The sequence below is a fragment of the Prunus mume genome, linkage group LG6, assembly GCF_029339155.1.
Source record: "Prunus mume cultivar Tortuosa linkage group LG6, ASM2933915v1, whole genome shotgun sequence".
Classification (NCBI taxonomy): Eukaryota; Viridiplantae; Streptophyta; class Magnoliopsida; order Rosales; family Rosaceae; genus Prunus; species Prunus mume.
In genome coordinates this window covers 17,070,436-17,086,340 of record NC_142703.1, presented here as the reverse complement: position 1 = coordinate 17,086,340, position 15,905 = coordinate 17,070,436, and the positions used below count along the sequence as shown (strand labels likewise).

Below are 15,905 nucleotides of genomic sequence, written 5' to 3'. Positions count from 1 at the left end.
CATGGTTGTTTTGAAAGAACTGTCGTCTATTATATGTAAAGATGACCGTTTTTTTTAAAAATGGTCGTCTATTATGAAGTAAAGATGACGGTTTTTTTTACTAATAGGTCGTCTATTATATGTAAAGATGACGATTTTTATACAAACCGTCATCTATTATATGTAAAGATGACGCTTTTTATAAAACCGTCGTCTATTATATGTAAAGATGACTCTTTTTATAAAAACCGTCGTCTATTATATGTAAAGATGACGATTTTTTACAAACCGTTGTCTATTATATGTAAAGATAACGCTTTTTATAAAAACCGTCGTCTATTATATGTAAATTTAGATGACGATTTTATAAAAACCATCATCTATTATATGTAAAGATGACGCCTTTTATAAAAAAAACCATCGTCTATTATATGTAAAGATGACCCTTTTTATAAAAACCGTTGTCTATTATATGTAAAGATGAAGATTTTTTTTTTTTAAAAGAGTCGTCTATTATATATAAAGATGACGCTTTTTATGAAAAATGGTCGTCTATTATATGTAAAGATGATGGTTTGTTAAAATAATCGTTAAATCATGATTTTTCATTTATAGCCGTCGAAATTTTTTGTCATGTTACTTGATCTCTGAATGTTTATTTTTTTCGATTTTTGGTGTATATGATCTCGAAGTATAAACAAGTTTGACGGTTGGATCGTTGAAACTAGTTTCTTAGAATGCGTATGCCATCAAAACAATATATTCACTAACAATTAAGAGTTTATTTATACTTTAGTTAAATATAACATAAGATTTTGTGGTATCCACTAGTGTAAATATTTTAAATTGAAGATCAAATTCAGTCATTGTATTCATATAGGGTCATGGAGTGTAGCGGTAAAAAATCATCAAAATCGGAGTTAAAATAACCATTAAATCATGATTTTTCATTTATAACCATCGAAATTTTTTGTCCCGTTACTTGATCTTTGAATGTTTATTTTTTTCGATTTTTGGCGTATATGATCTCGAAGTATAAACAAACAAGTTTGACGGTTGGATCGTTGAAACTAGTTTCTTAGAATGCGTATGCCATCAAAACAATATATTCACTAACAATTAAAAGTTTATTTATACTTTCGTTAAATATTTTAAGATTTTGTGGTATCCACTAGTGTAAATATTTTAAATTGAAGATCAAATTCAATCATTGTATTCATATAGGGTCAAGGAGTGTAGCGGTAAAAAATCATCAAAATCGGAGTTAAAATAACCGTTAAATCATGATTTTTCATTTATAACTGTCGAAATTTTTTGTCCCGTTACTTGATCTCTGAATGTTTATTTTTTCCGATTTTTGGCGTATATGATCTCGAAGTATAAACAAACACGTTTGACGGTTGGATCATTGAAACTAGTTTCTTAGAATGCGTATGCCATCAAAACAATATATTCACTAACAATTAAGAGTTTATTTATACTTTCGTAACATAAGATTTTGTGGTATCCACTAGTGTCGTCTATTATATGTAAAGATGATGGTTTGTTTAAAAAAGGGTCTTCTATTATGAAGTAAAGATGATGCTTTTTATAAAAAAACTATCGTCTATTATATGTAAAGATGACGCTTTTTATAAAACAATCGTCGTCTATTATATGTAAAGATGACGTTGTTTATAAAAAACCGTTGTCTATTATATGTAAAGATGACACTTTTTATAAAAACCGTCGTCTATTATATGTAAAGATGACAATTTTGTTTAAGAAAAGCTCGTCTTTTAAAACACGCTAAAAAATGGCCGCTTAAGTGAATTCGCGCTCGACAAATTTTCAAATTTTCACCCGTCTTTGAAAACCTTATCTCTCATTAACAAGCGTCGTCTTTTAAAACACGCTAAAAAAAGGCTACTTAAGTGAATTCGCGCTCAACAAATTTTCAGATTTTCCCCCATCTCTAAAAACCTTATCTCTCCCTCCTTGAAACCCTCCTGCACACTCTAAAACACCCTCATGAAACTCTCTACAAAATAATCAAAAAATCTATATCAATGAAGGAGTTGAGAGATTGAGGTCTTCGCAGATCCATAAGATGTAAAGGGATGCTCTGTATTTGAGAATCAAAGTTGGTTGAAAGGTTTGATTTGAAAGTCACCTATTCTCTTAATATCATTCTATATCTTGCTAGTGAATTCTGGATTAGTCTCTTTGCGTTTTTGGTATGTTCTTTGTCTCCCTAATTTCAGATTTTGTCTCTTTTGATTTGTCTGGTTTGTTTACATATTTTTGGTTTCTTTTTTGATTTTCTGATTTGGTTATCAGGAGATGAGGAAGGAGCTTACAGATTTATAACTTTTTCTTTTGCAGGTTTTCTATGTGAGTTGTATGTTTTTTTGTTGTTGAAAATTTGCAGGTTCTTGATGGTCTTTTTTATGCTCATTTTACAAGTTTTCTATAGAAATATGGACCAATGGTAAAATTTCTCTTCCACCTAGTTTTTTATGTTTATAATCTTAGCTTTTTTTCTTCTTCTCTCTTTGTCATTTTGATTTATTTACAAGGATGATGGAGGAGACTTCAGTTGTGCATCATTTGTATGTTTGGATGAGGAATGCTTGGATTAGGAGTACGTAGGTCTTGTTAGGAATTATGTTTGTTGTAGAATAAAGATTGGTTAACTTTGTAATAACTATTGAATCTTCAAGTTTTATGAAAGAAACTATTTTTGAGTGTATATATTCATTAATAAAGCATTATGGTTGGTTTTCTAGTTAAAATCGTTGTATAGCATCATAGGAAATAAAAAAGAACTAAAATGTAGCAGTTTGGAAACTTATTAGACGACGGTTTTTATAATAAATCATGGTCTTTATAGATAATTAACGATGGTTTTTATAAAAAAATGGTCGTCTATTATATGTAAAGATAACGATTTTTATACAAACCATCATCTATTATATGTAAAGATGACGCTTTTTATAAAAACCGTCGTCTATTATATGTAAAGATGACGATTTTTTACAAAAACGGTCGTCTATTATATGTAAAGATGACGCTTTTTATATAAAAAAAAACCGTCGTCTATTATATGTAAAGATTACGTTTTTTAAAAAAACCGTCGTCTATTATGAAGTAAAGATGATTATAAAAGTCTATTATATGTAAAGATGACGGTTTTTTTATTATAAAAATGGTCGTCTATTGTGAAGTAAAGATAACCTTTTTTTAAAAAGGTCGTCTATTGAATGTAAAGATGACGGTTTTTATAAAACAACCGTCGTCTTTATAAACAATCCACGACTGTTTTCATAAAAAATCGTCCTCTTTACATACAATACACTACGGTTTTATTAAAAACAGTCATCTTTTCTCCTATAATTAACGATCTTTACCTCTAAATGACGACGATTTTCTTTAAAAACCGTCGTCGTTACAGATAAACAACAACGGTGAAAAGCCGTCGTAGTTTGACACCCAAATAGATGTCGGTTGATTTCACAACGGTTTAAAAACCGAATACACGACGGTGAATTCCCGTCGTCTTTTGCCTTTTTTTATAATAGTGTGTATTCAGTTAATTTTAAGATTTGTTTAGCTATTTTTTTCCTTGATGTCCTCGGCCTAATGGTTTCCTGTGAGTTAAAGATATAATTAAAAAGAAAAGATGGTTGTTGTTCAAAATTAATAGGATTGTATCCATCCTCAACCAAACCTCAAATAAGTAATTGTGGAAATTTGAAAATGGTTGGTTTTTGACAAGTCAAAAGTAGATTTTTTGTTGTCTCCTCTGCTTGGTCTACATAGTACTGTAAACTCATACATCAATTCGCTACGTGAGTCCATCAATGGTGAGGCCCTATTGTCAACAACTGAATACAAAATGCGTTTTGGAGTACGAGTTTCCATCCTGGACGAAAAACAACCCAATATTTTACATTGTTATTGCCTTAGCTAAAAGAAATTTGAGATTTTTCGCACAAAATATTGGCCAATTTGAATTCGTTTCCTTAAATTTCAAAGGAGAACTATCAAAAGAAATTTTTTGGGTTTTGGGTACTTATTGTGGCCATTGTAGATTGTCAAAGAAAGAGAGAGTGGCGACATTGTTTCAGTGATACTAATTTACCTTAATATAAAAATGATCAAAAAGTATTCGTGTGTAGTAGGGGTAGTTTGGTAGTTAATTAGGATGTACTTAGTTAATTTTGCATTTTGATTTAAATATTATGGTGTACTTTGATTATAGGGTGTACGCAGTTAATTTTAGGGTTCGTTTAGCAGTACTCAATAAAAAAGCTTATCTACCTTTGTTAGATTGAGTCTTTGAGATAACTGTGTGGTGCTTTTTGCATTATGTCTTCTGTTGAGAATAACAATAGGGTTTATATTTTAAAGGTTATTAATGCCTCAAAAATCAGTGGAGGCTGGAGCAGATGGTTGAGAAAAAACCAAAAAGATTATCAATTGGCTAGGGAAAGAACATGAGAGGATTCAAACAAAGACTGTTGCGTGGGTAAATAGTAAATACTATTATTGACCAAAAATAAAAAAATCCTGTTGAGATGATTCCAAGGATTAACCATCGCCTTCCTTTCTATCCAACTCATCTCTTTTAATACCTCATTTCTATACCACAAGGTTTCTTTGTTCTGTTTAATATCCTAGCTGTACTAAACTCAGAAATTAATAATGCAACCACTGGCAGACTGGCTTAATTAATAACTTATTAAGCTTTTATTCATTAATTTCTCATCCTAGGAAACACATTACGCAATAGGTGACATGATTTGTAGACATGACTTTAGAATTACTACATTACTTTCTTGCTATATCTCGTGCTATCGACAAGTTTGAACCACTGGCTTTCGGGGTTGCACGAACTATCTCTGCTTAAGCATTTGCAGGAATTTGTGACAATGGTGTTGCTGGAGTCTACATCTAGGCAAACATTAGTACCATTCAATGTCTTAGATGAAAGGTGCAACCCAGAATCTGAAATGGTATCCCATTGTGAATTAGGGGGCCTGCAAATGACCCCAAGTTTTGCTGGCTTCTCCAGTTCATCAACTTGTAAGCACAAATATGATCCTTGAAGAGTTAGGAACTTCTGGGTCTGGGATGAATAGATCCAGGGTCCAGATTGAGAGCATGGACCTAACTTCAATGGCGCAAGCTGTCCAACTTGTACGAGGCAGAGGCCTGTGGCTGGATGGAAAATAATTTTATGCTGCGAGGATTGAGATATGTCTGGACCTGCAAACAACACGAACACTTTACTAATCTTTCAGGCTGAAAAAAATATGAAGTAAATCATTTGAATCTCTTCAATTAAACAAAGAAAGAGTTGTTCTATATGTGCGCATGCGGGAATCTCTGAACATTGATGCATGTGAGACTCACGTTTCATCAACCGTTTGAATTTACAACAAAGAAATTAAAACATACTATACCTTGGAAAGGAGATTGCAGAACTGAAAGTCTCTGAGATAAGCTTGAATTTCTGATATCACTCCAATCCGAGTTCAAGACTCCATAATACTCATTCATTCCGAGGACCCCATCTCTCAAATAATAACTCCCAACCAAAGTCCAGAGAGCAAAATCCAAATCAAGTTCAGCTGCAGCAGCCATAAAGCAGCTTAGGTACCTATTGTCATTCACATTTGTGCCCCTCTGGTCCACCCCAAACTCGCTCACAAGCAATGGGAACCCTTTTTCCAGCAAAAATCCTGACTGTCTCTTCATGTTATTTGTCACTGACCCGCACACATGGTTGGGGTTGCCACTCTTCCATGCCTGCCCATCTGAAAATCCATACCAATGCACCTCAAATACTGTTTTCCCAGAAAATGTGAGGCCCAATGGCCGATTGGCAAGGAAAGACAAGTCTTTGTCATCACTCAGGCCAGAGAGAATCACAAGCACATCTGGGTTTGCTGAGTGCACTGCCTCGGCTCCTCTTTGCATGTACCTGCCAATACACAAAGAAAATTATAAGTACTTACCATTAATTCTTTGTAGGACTCGTTTAGGAATATTTTAAAGGAAATACTTTTGCTTATAAGTGTTTTTTTAGAAGTGTTTCTATTAGGAGAATGTTAAATTAAAAAGCCTTTGGAAATGAGTGCTTTTGTGACCCATAAGCACTTCTCTGAGCTCATCAAGCCCTCTACGCTTTTTATTGGGTTGGGTTCATTTTCTTACTTGTACCAATCGTCAACATTCTGTTTGGGGCCTCGCAGCTCGTTCCTCAAGCTCATGCCCACCACAAAGCCCACGCCGTTGAACAATGTGGCCATCCGAGTAAGGCCCTTGATCCAAACGTCGGGATTGAAGTACTGGTCGCCAAAGAAACCATTGCCATCGGAACTGCTGCAGCACCAACCAGGCTTGCTTACGTGATTGTCCAGTATAACCATCACATTGTTCTTCCCAAGGCTATATACCACTGCCTACAAGTGAAAATAAATAAATAATTATCACTCATTATCTTTTGCCTTAACTTAATAAACCCGCAAGAACAAAATATTTTTCTTTATTCATGTAGCAATATAATATCATTCTTAAGCCACCTATTAATCATTTCTAAGCTGATATGAAGCTCCTAAAAAATTTAAAATTTTCGAAAAGAACTTGTAGCTTAAGTGCCTCAGAGCAGTTACTCCTGTACTTGAGATTTTGTTTTCGAATCTCATATTTGTATATAAAAAATATAATAAATAAAAGGAAAAAAAATTAAGTTTGAAATCTTCTTTTTTTTTTGCATGGTCGACGAATGGTAGGGTAGCAAGCCCAACAGTTGTTGTGTAATTATTAGGTGGGTCCCACTAAAATGCTATTGGTGTGTGAAATGGTAGGAGATCAAATGCAAAATGTTAAATTTGAAATTGATGGCTTATGTTTTGACACTTGGAAATAGATTGTTGTGTAAATAGTGTAAGCCGTTGCTCTTGTAGGAAAATAAAAATAATAAAAATGATGAGTGGCTGAGCCACTCCTAAGCCTAAAGTTGCCCTACCCCCCAGATTTTTATATCTCCCCTATCATATTATATATAACATTTAGAATTTGTAATAAACAATTTATAATTAAAACTTATAATTTAAGTTAAAATTCCTTCTAAAATAAATTGGACATGACTAAAAATATTTAGCTTTAAACATGTTATTATTGAATACTTATGTGTTTTATATACTTGTATTTTCTATTTCAGCCCCTCCCCCACCCCCCCTCCTCCCCCAACTTTACAATTCTAGCTCTGCCCTTGAAAATGATGATCATGACATACCATGTATCTCTTCCTTTTTTTATGTTTGTTTATCGAGAAAATTAGGGCCGCGTATGTACCTGGTAAGCTTGTAAGAGGGTGAGATTGATGATAGAGGGGTTGTTGGATTGGAGACCGGCAATGGATTCACCGAGATTGAGGCTCAAAAGATTGTTGAACAGTGATGATGCCGAGTATCATTGGTGGCCAAGAAGGTTGGCCACGTCACCTTGACGCAGTTGAAGCCCAACGACGCAATGCGCTTCGAGATGGCGTCCACCGGTTGTTTGCTCAAGCCTTCGGCAATGACAGCTTCGAGATGCGACACCCAGTTCACGCAGGCCAGCTTCACACGTTGCCCTTTATAGTCAACGATCCACCGTGAGTTGGTGGAGAGAGTAGCCGAGATTGCAGGTAAGACTGTGACTGTGAGAAAAGAAGTGATGATTGCGAGGAAGGAGAAAAAGATGATTGGGGTTGAGCTAGAGCCAGCCATGGTTGCGGTTTGTTGTGTTGTGATTGATATGTGGATGATTTTTTGAGAATTTACGGGACCTCGATCTTCTATTTATATAGTACTAGTTTAAAGCCCACCATAATCATATACTACAACAAATAAAGTGCTACTATTTCCACCCCTCTCATATTTCTCCTCCCTACCATCTAAATTTGAATAAACACAATCATATCTTTCCACCCACCATTATTCCTAAAATATCCTTTAATTATTGTTTGTGCCCAAATTTTGCAATTTTTCCCAATTATGGCCAAAATACGTGATGCAGGCCAAATACAAAAAAACTCGAAGATATTCTCGAAAATATTATCTTGATTTTATGAGAGAATCCTAATATGGCCAAAATATGGCTTATTTGGAAGGAATTATTGAAGATATTATCTTGATTTTATGAGATAATGCTAATATTGCCAAAATATGGCTTATTTGGAAGGAATTCTTGAAGATATTATGTTGATCTTATGAGATAATTCGTATAGGAATTATCTTTGATTTACTTGGAGATATTATCAAAATCCCAAATCTTGCCTAAATATGTATTTGTATTACTTCAAATACAAGGGAAGTTGGCATATCACTTAGTGGTGCATTTGGATGAAGGAAATAAACTTGGGATTTGGACAAAAGTCAAAATTTCTATATTGACATACACAAATTTCCGTGTGTGGATAAAAGAAAATAGAAATTTAGAAATTCCACATGAAAAAAATATGGAATTTGGAGGTCATGAATCCTAACTTTAAATTCTATCTAAAAGTTATCATTTCTAAAATTCCAAGTGAGTGAAAATTTTAAAATATTAAATTTCATGTTTAAATCCATCAGTCCCAATCTCTTGGACTACAGGGGTCCAAGAGATTTGTGGTCACTCACCGTTGGATGTAAATTCAACGGTTCACTCACTCTTGCACTCATTTTAAGAAACTTTTTTGAACCATTGAATTAATATCCAATGGTGGGTGACCACAATCTCTTGGACTCCTGTGGTCCAAGAGATCAGGATTGTTAAATCCATTAGCTAAATAAGAAACTTTACAAATTCTAGAACATTAATTTAAATCATTTTAAATTCCATCGTTTATGAATTCCTTATTACTTTTAAATTTCCTCATCCAAACACACCATAAGGCAAAGATATTTGAGAGAGTTGAATTAGCCAACTTTATGGCTTATGTTCAGGGAACAAAGTTGGAGCAAGATACAAAAAATGTGGAGATAATTATTGGTGAATTAAGAAGATGATATTATGAAGAGACATGCTTCCATCGGGAAATAATTCTCCAACTTAGTGACCAAGTAGTATTGCTCACCAAGGAAGCCAACTACTATATAAGAGGATCAAGATAAGAAGAAAGAGGCACAACTTTTCAACAACAAACTCAACACAAAACCTTAATTCCTTCTTCAAGGTCGGTTTATTGTCTATTGCTCTGCCAAGCCTCCTTGGTATCAATGTCATCGATTGAAGGTTCTGTTTTGACAAGCATTGCACCATATAGATCCGATACTCGATTGCCCACTTGATCCCTAACCTCAGTACTAAGTTAGAAGTGATACTAGGTGGTGGTAACTTGTAGTTCTGATCGAACTTGCTGATTTGCATTCATTTGTTTTACTATTTATTTATCTTTACCCTGCTTTTTTTCCCATTCCATTGTATTAGAGAGATTATGAAGTCCTTTCTTGTCTTAAGACACATAAAAGAACCTCAATTGAGGTAGTTTATCATTCTAATTCACAATCGTTTGATTTGAGTTATTTACTTAGTGCACAAGTTTTTTTATTATTATTTCTTTTAGTCTATTAGAATTCTAACACTATTAATAGTGGCACACCCTCGCAACTCACACATTACCAAACTCACACATTACCAAAGCCCTGACATTTTCAAGACAAACAATTATTAATTCAAGCAAATTCTCTTTGCTAATCATTTGTGAAGTCCCATCATGAACATGATACTTTATGGTTTATATAAACAAGTAAGTGCAGAACGTCTAATGTTTCTTTGCCAAGAAAATAACTTAATTAATCTCTCCATGTGAGTCAAAAAAGCAGGTGGCACCATTAATTAATTTTTTTCCTTTTTCACAGGAATGAAGCTGACAACCTTCAAACTTCATTTGTGATACTCTTCACATCCCTCACTATTTAACTATGCTAAATAAGTGAAGTATTAAGTGTAAAAACTTAATATTGGTAAAACCATAAGACCTAATTCATGACCCAAGATCTTGAATTTCATGATTTTTACAATAATATTAGGCAAAAATTCAATTAGATTTAAATTACATACATTCCTTGAATGATTAGTTTTCTACCTATCAAGATATTTGTCTTGAGCGATTCATAGGCGAGCCGTTAGTGTAGAGGAAATAGGTTCCTCTCTCTAATACATGTCTTCATCAGTATACACATAAGATGGGTATGTGCACTATTATAGGCAAAGAGAGGACCCGTTTCCTAGTAAAGCCCATAATCAACTACCATCCATCATGATAACAAAATAGAAAACTACGTCTCTTTATTTGAACAATGGGATTGTTTCTAAATATTAGTTATTAAACTCAAAACCATTCATATGTCACATGAACCGTAAAATTATAAAAATAAGGTGTTGTTAAACGAACCCTAAAATTAATTGAGTACACCCTACTACCAAACTATTTATTGAATTACTAATTTAACCAAATATAAAATGACCAAAAAGGATATATTGAATTGTAAAACAAATGTAATTTTAACAAGTACACCATACTCACCATATTCAACCCTAATTAAACATAAGGGGGAAAAACACAAGTAGGGGAAATAACAATTTGTTTCATCATTATTTAGTAATTTAGTGATTCAAAGAAGTCTCATGGATGCTTCGGACATGTTGAGGGAGTCATCAAAAGAGGTATCAACTTTGTTTTTTTTTATTTTTATGTATTTTAATATTTAGGTTAATTTAACATGAGCATAGTCAGGGACGGATCTACAGAGGAGCAAAGGTGGTCATGTGACCCTTGCAACTCTGGGATCTGCCATTAGAAGGGAGAAAATTGACCCCTACAAACTACTCGACAAAAGTCCCCAAAGAGCGCGAATCGCAGATCCTCCCCACCGCGCAAAGATCCTCCAAAGATGTAGCGCGCTTGCTTCCTTTTTTTTCATTCCTCGCAGTCAAAACGACGTCGTCCTCTATATATATATATATATTATTGTTATATATTATATGGTTCTTTGTCTACTGGTCCAATCAGATGAAGACACACGCATGCATGATATCTCCCACTTCCTTTTTTGTTTATTCTTTATACCCTTTTGTTCCTTCCCTTTTGGTCCACTTTTTCTTATGTATTTTTTTCATCTCAAATTCCCTTTGGTCTACTGTGTTTCATTTCCTCCTCTTTGCTGTAGTTTCATCTCAAAACGACACCGTGTAGGACCAGGTCACTTAACTTTTATTTTATTTTATTATCATGGCCCATTGGACAGGTTTTTTTTTAAATTTCCGAAATATGCATATAACAATCTAATAAACATGTTCCTCATAAAAACAAAATTACATGTATGTAACTTTTATTGCATTTTCATTCATTTCTAAGGGTATTCTATATGTAAAAAATTGTAACCTTATATATGTTGACCCCCGAAGAGTAGATTTCTAGATCCGTCCCTGAGCACAGTTCAACGATCAATTTTAATTTCATTTACTTTCTTTCGTATTCGACCAATAAAATATGCAGTTACCAAAAAATTAGTTGAATAAGAATTAGTTGTACAATTTAATCGTATTGTATCATTCATAAATTTTTCTTATTAAAATAACTTAATATTCAAAAGGCTTACGCCTCAATGCCTCAAGGCTTACGCCTCGCATAGCGCTACTAAAAACGTCTCGCCTATACACCTCGCATTTGAAAACATTGATCCCACCTCTGATGAAACTGCTAAGAGGCAATGAAAACTCATAGTTGCATGGACTGATTCTCCTATGCTACCTTGCATTACACTCTCGCAATACCGACGATTTGGAACCGACTAGGGTGTTGGCTGCTCTTGAAGGGGCAGACCGTAGTGCGCTGCCTTAACATCCCGAGTTGAGATAATTGGTGGCGAAGGCAACATATCACCTCAATCTGTACCACACTGGAGGTCATTCTCAAAGGCTGACATACGTGCCTTGAAAACAAGTTCAGCGGGCAAGAGGACTGAAGTTTGTTGCAGGAATATCAATGTGTTGTGCAGCAGTAGTAGGATCAGTTTGATACTTTTGAAAAGGAAGGAAACAGGGCTCATACAAACATAGTTGATTTATAAGATAAATGCCAAAGTTTAGAATTAATTGTTCTTGAGAAAAAAGCAGAGATGACTTGTTTATATGAAAATACTCTATCCTCAGTTCAGTCGCATCCTTTCTCGTAAGGTTCTATTTTCTCAGCCTTATTTTGCGGCAATTGCATTTCTATGATTGCTGATATGTGTGAATGGATGGATCAATATCTATGTTCTCTCGTATATGATAGTTTGCATGATTATTAGAGTTGGTTATAAGAACATTGGGCCCATCTAACCTTCAATCAGCTGTATGTGAATCGATCAATCTTTTGCAGATGTAGAGTTGGTTGCCTACCCTACTTTGTTTAGAGGCCCCTCAATTATCTTCATGTGGAGACGACGTCGTTTCACTTTGAAAAATCTACCAGACTTCTCACATCATCGAAGAAAAATATTTATAATAATTCTTGGACTTGCACACGATAATGGCTTTATCTTTGGAGCAAACTCGTTTAGTGAATTATTTACAAAGAATGTTTTAAATACAATTGAGTTTTCTCATACAAACAAAAATCTCAAGTTTGCCACCTGGAACTCCAAAATCAATACGGTCCTCAACTAGCAGGGTTTCCAACACATGCCCTAATTACATAAAAGATATCCGATAATGGCTTTAGTACAATTTTTCAGTGGGATGTTTATTATAAACATTGTCACATCAAGTAATTCCCTTTTGACACTCTTTTGACATCATTATTAACTCACTCTTCCTAAGTTAGCATTGCAAATTTTCTGTGAAATAGCACTAAAAAGTATGCTCAATGCAAATGACTCACTGGTATAGTGCTTTGGAGTATTTGTTCCTTTAGTTAAGGTCCTGGGTTTAAGTCATAGTATCTGTGTAGTGTATGTGAGCTTAGTATATTATCGATTCTCTTGAAAAGAAAGGTCCTAAAATTTTTTTTTATAAAAAAAGTATGCTCAACTACAACCTGTATTTCGTCAACAGTATTGCTTCTAGAAAATAATTTTCATAATCACAACACATGACTTTACAATGAAAAATGAGGTTGAGCATTCTCAATGCAAACAAACAAACTTAGTGAAAGGAAAGCATATGAAGAGAAGTCCATATGCAACATGCTCGTATATGTATTGGTGGTAGAAATCCTCTACTGTTTTCAATTTATTTATCCCTCTACCGTTTTCAAAATAATCTGATCAAAGTTATGTACATAGAGATAGGGGGGGACTCTTGTTGGTTATAATTACATTAAACTATTCTCAGCATCAACAGGGCAACTCCTAGAATCTCACCTAAAAATTTATTACAAATTTATAAATAAAACCAATCCTAGACATGTATTTATAAAAAAACCCAAACACTATTTAAACATAGAAATACACCCAAAATCAACCCCAAAGTCAACAATTGTATATTTTTTGGGTGTGTTTATAAATGAGTTTTGCGTGTGTGTAATGATGGGTTTTGGATGTGTTTATAAAGTGTTTTGGGTGTTGGATTTTTTTATAATTTTAGCTCCCATTTTGGGTGTGTATTCTAGTGAAACTCACCAAAATTTATTTAATCGCAACTAGTTGGGGGAACTACATTGATCCTACTTTGCCGTTCTACCAGAACACTAGGAAGCAAAAGACTCATAAAGGTATAACATTCAAGAATTTACATAAATGGACTGGCAAACGTAGAATTCCCAAATGCGTACAAGCAATACAATTCGAAACTTCTATCACTCTCTGCTCAAAGCCTCCAATTTCAATCCTATGATTATGATCAACAATAAATTCACTAGAAAAATAAACAGGGAAAATCAAACCTTGCATATAGGAAATTCCCAAATTGCACTTCCCAACTAGGTCTCCTAGGTCTGTAGCATCTACCATAGCCATGGGCCAATCCGGAGAGGCCTGTTGATTGCTTCGGTTACTACTTGGACCTTAGCTTAGGTTACGCAGCCCAGCCTTTGGAAATCTTCATTCCAAGGTGGCCCACTTAGGAGAGGCCTGTTAGATTGAGTCTTTGAGATAAAGCCGTTTGCTGTTATGGGAACAACCCTAGTAGGGTTTATATTTTTAAGATTGATGCCTTAAAAATCAATGGAGGATGGAGCAGATATAGTTGAGAACTCAGCCAGAGAAAACCAAAAAAAAAAAAATAAATCAATCAATTTGCTGGGGAAAGGACATGAGAGGATTCAAAGACTGTGGCGTGGGTATACTGGTATTGTTGACCAAAAACAAAAAAATCCAGGTGAGATGATTCCAAGGAGTAGTTGGCAAAGCAAAGGATTTTGAATACTGTACATTCAGCCACATATTGTAGTTTCTACTAGAGCTTTCTACTAGCTACAATTTACTAGTGTTTAGGGAACACAACCACAGACTTTACATTCTAAATTATTCTAGAAAATTCTGCTAACTTGTAAAAATACCCACCAAATGTGCATTAATGTTTAGCACCCCTCCTCAATTGCGCATTCGTGTGATTTCGAGCATGTTTCATAGCATTTCGAATCTTAGTTTTGGAAGTGCCTTAGTGGAGATGTCTACGATTTGCTCCTCTTGTCTTGCAGTACTTGAGCTCAACTTCTTTGTTTGTTGAGACTTCTCGTAAGAAGTGATGCTTGATGGGGATATGCTTTGTCCTGCTGTGGAACACTCATGGAGAATGACATCCATTAGATAAGAGCATTTCAAAATGGGGTTTTGCAGTATGCCCTTTGCCCTCAAAAAATGTAAAAAATACCCAAAAAATACTGAATTTTTTTTCTATAAATACCAACCAATATTCTTCACTAACACCAACATCCAATATTTTTGTAATAAAAATTGAAAAAAATACCAAAAATTACTTCTTTTTTTTCCTCTTTATACCTTATTTCCATTTTCAACATTTAAGTAAATGTCTTTGTCCTTTTACTTTTATTTATTTTTATATTACTCCATTTACTTAAGTTTACAATGTAAATAAGAAATACCCCATTTGATTCAAATAAAAATACTAGAAAATCAAATTCAAATCAAAATATAAAAATGTTTTAGTGGATTTAGGCTAAAAATGATGTTCATTAAGTGAATATATACTTCATATTAAAATCCCATAAAATCAAGTTTTCTTATTTGATCTAAAAGCCGCCAAAAATTATCTTGAGAAAATAATTATTCCGAAAAACCATTTTTCATACTTAGTCAATATTGCACTAAAAATCTTGAGAAAATGATTTTTCATATGTAGGAACCCAAAAATCTTATCCGAAAATATTATCCAAATTAATTGTTTAAGTAAACAAAGAAAAAAACAAAAAAATGAATAGGCATTGTTGGAAACACAATTTTTTTGCTGGCCACTATTCACGTGAATTACATCCATTAGTGGAAGTGCTCTAAGATAAGACCGAGGATTCTATTTCGAATCGACAAAGAAGGATTGAATTTTAACATTTTATATGTGCATAGTAGGATAGAGTTGCAAGACTTAATACCAAAAAATGTAAAGTTAAATTTCGGAAAATTTATAAAATAAAATATAAAATATAATGAATAGTTTAACTGCTAATAGTAAGGATGAATTGAGAACTTCTTTTGTTAATCAAATAACAACTTCAATCGATAACTTTCAATGAACAACTAAGACATCAACAAGACATTCAAATCATCAAGCGACTCTTGAGCTAAATAAGATACTTAATCACCTATTGCATGAGCAATAGGACAAGTTGGACTTGAACTCAATGTCTGCCAACATAGTTTCAATCCATTTTTTTTTTTTGGGGTCGAACTATTGCAAATGATTTTTGTTCAATGTTGAGACTTGAAAGAGATTGAAATTCAATTCCATATTGGATTGGTTAATAAAGA

At 33.8% G+C, this 15,905-nt stretch overlaps 1 protein-coding gene across 1 annotated transcript; it reads right to left on the bottom strand.

Annotated features, from left to right (window-relative positions):
* Positions 1-4,691: 4,691 nt before the first annotated feature.
* Positions 4,692-7,739, bottom strand: LOC103335561 (glycosyl hydrolase 5 family protein-like). The gene is given in 5 exon segments (XM_008238577.2): positions 4,692-5,229; positions 5,427-5,947; positions 6,181-6,428; positions 7,324-7,439; positions 7,442-7,739. Coding segments are annotated over 5 exon segments (1,626 nt in total). The 3' UTR covers positions 4,692-4,786.
* Positions 7,740-15,905: the final 8,166 nt, after the last annotated feature.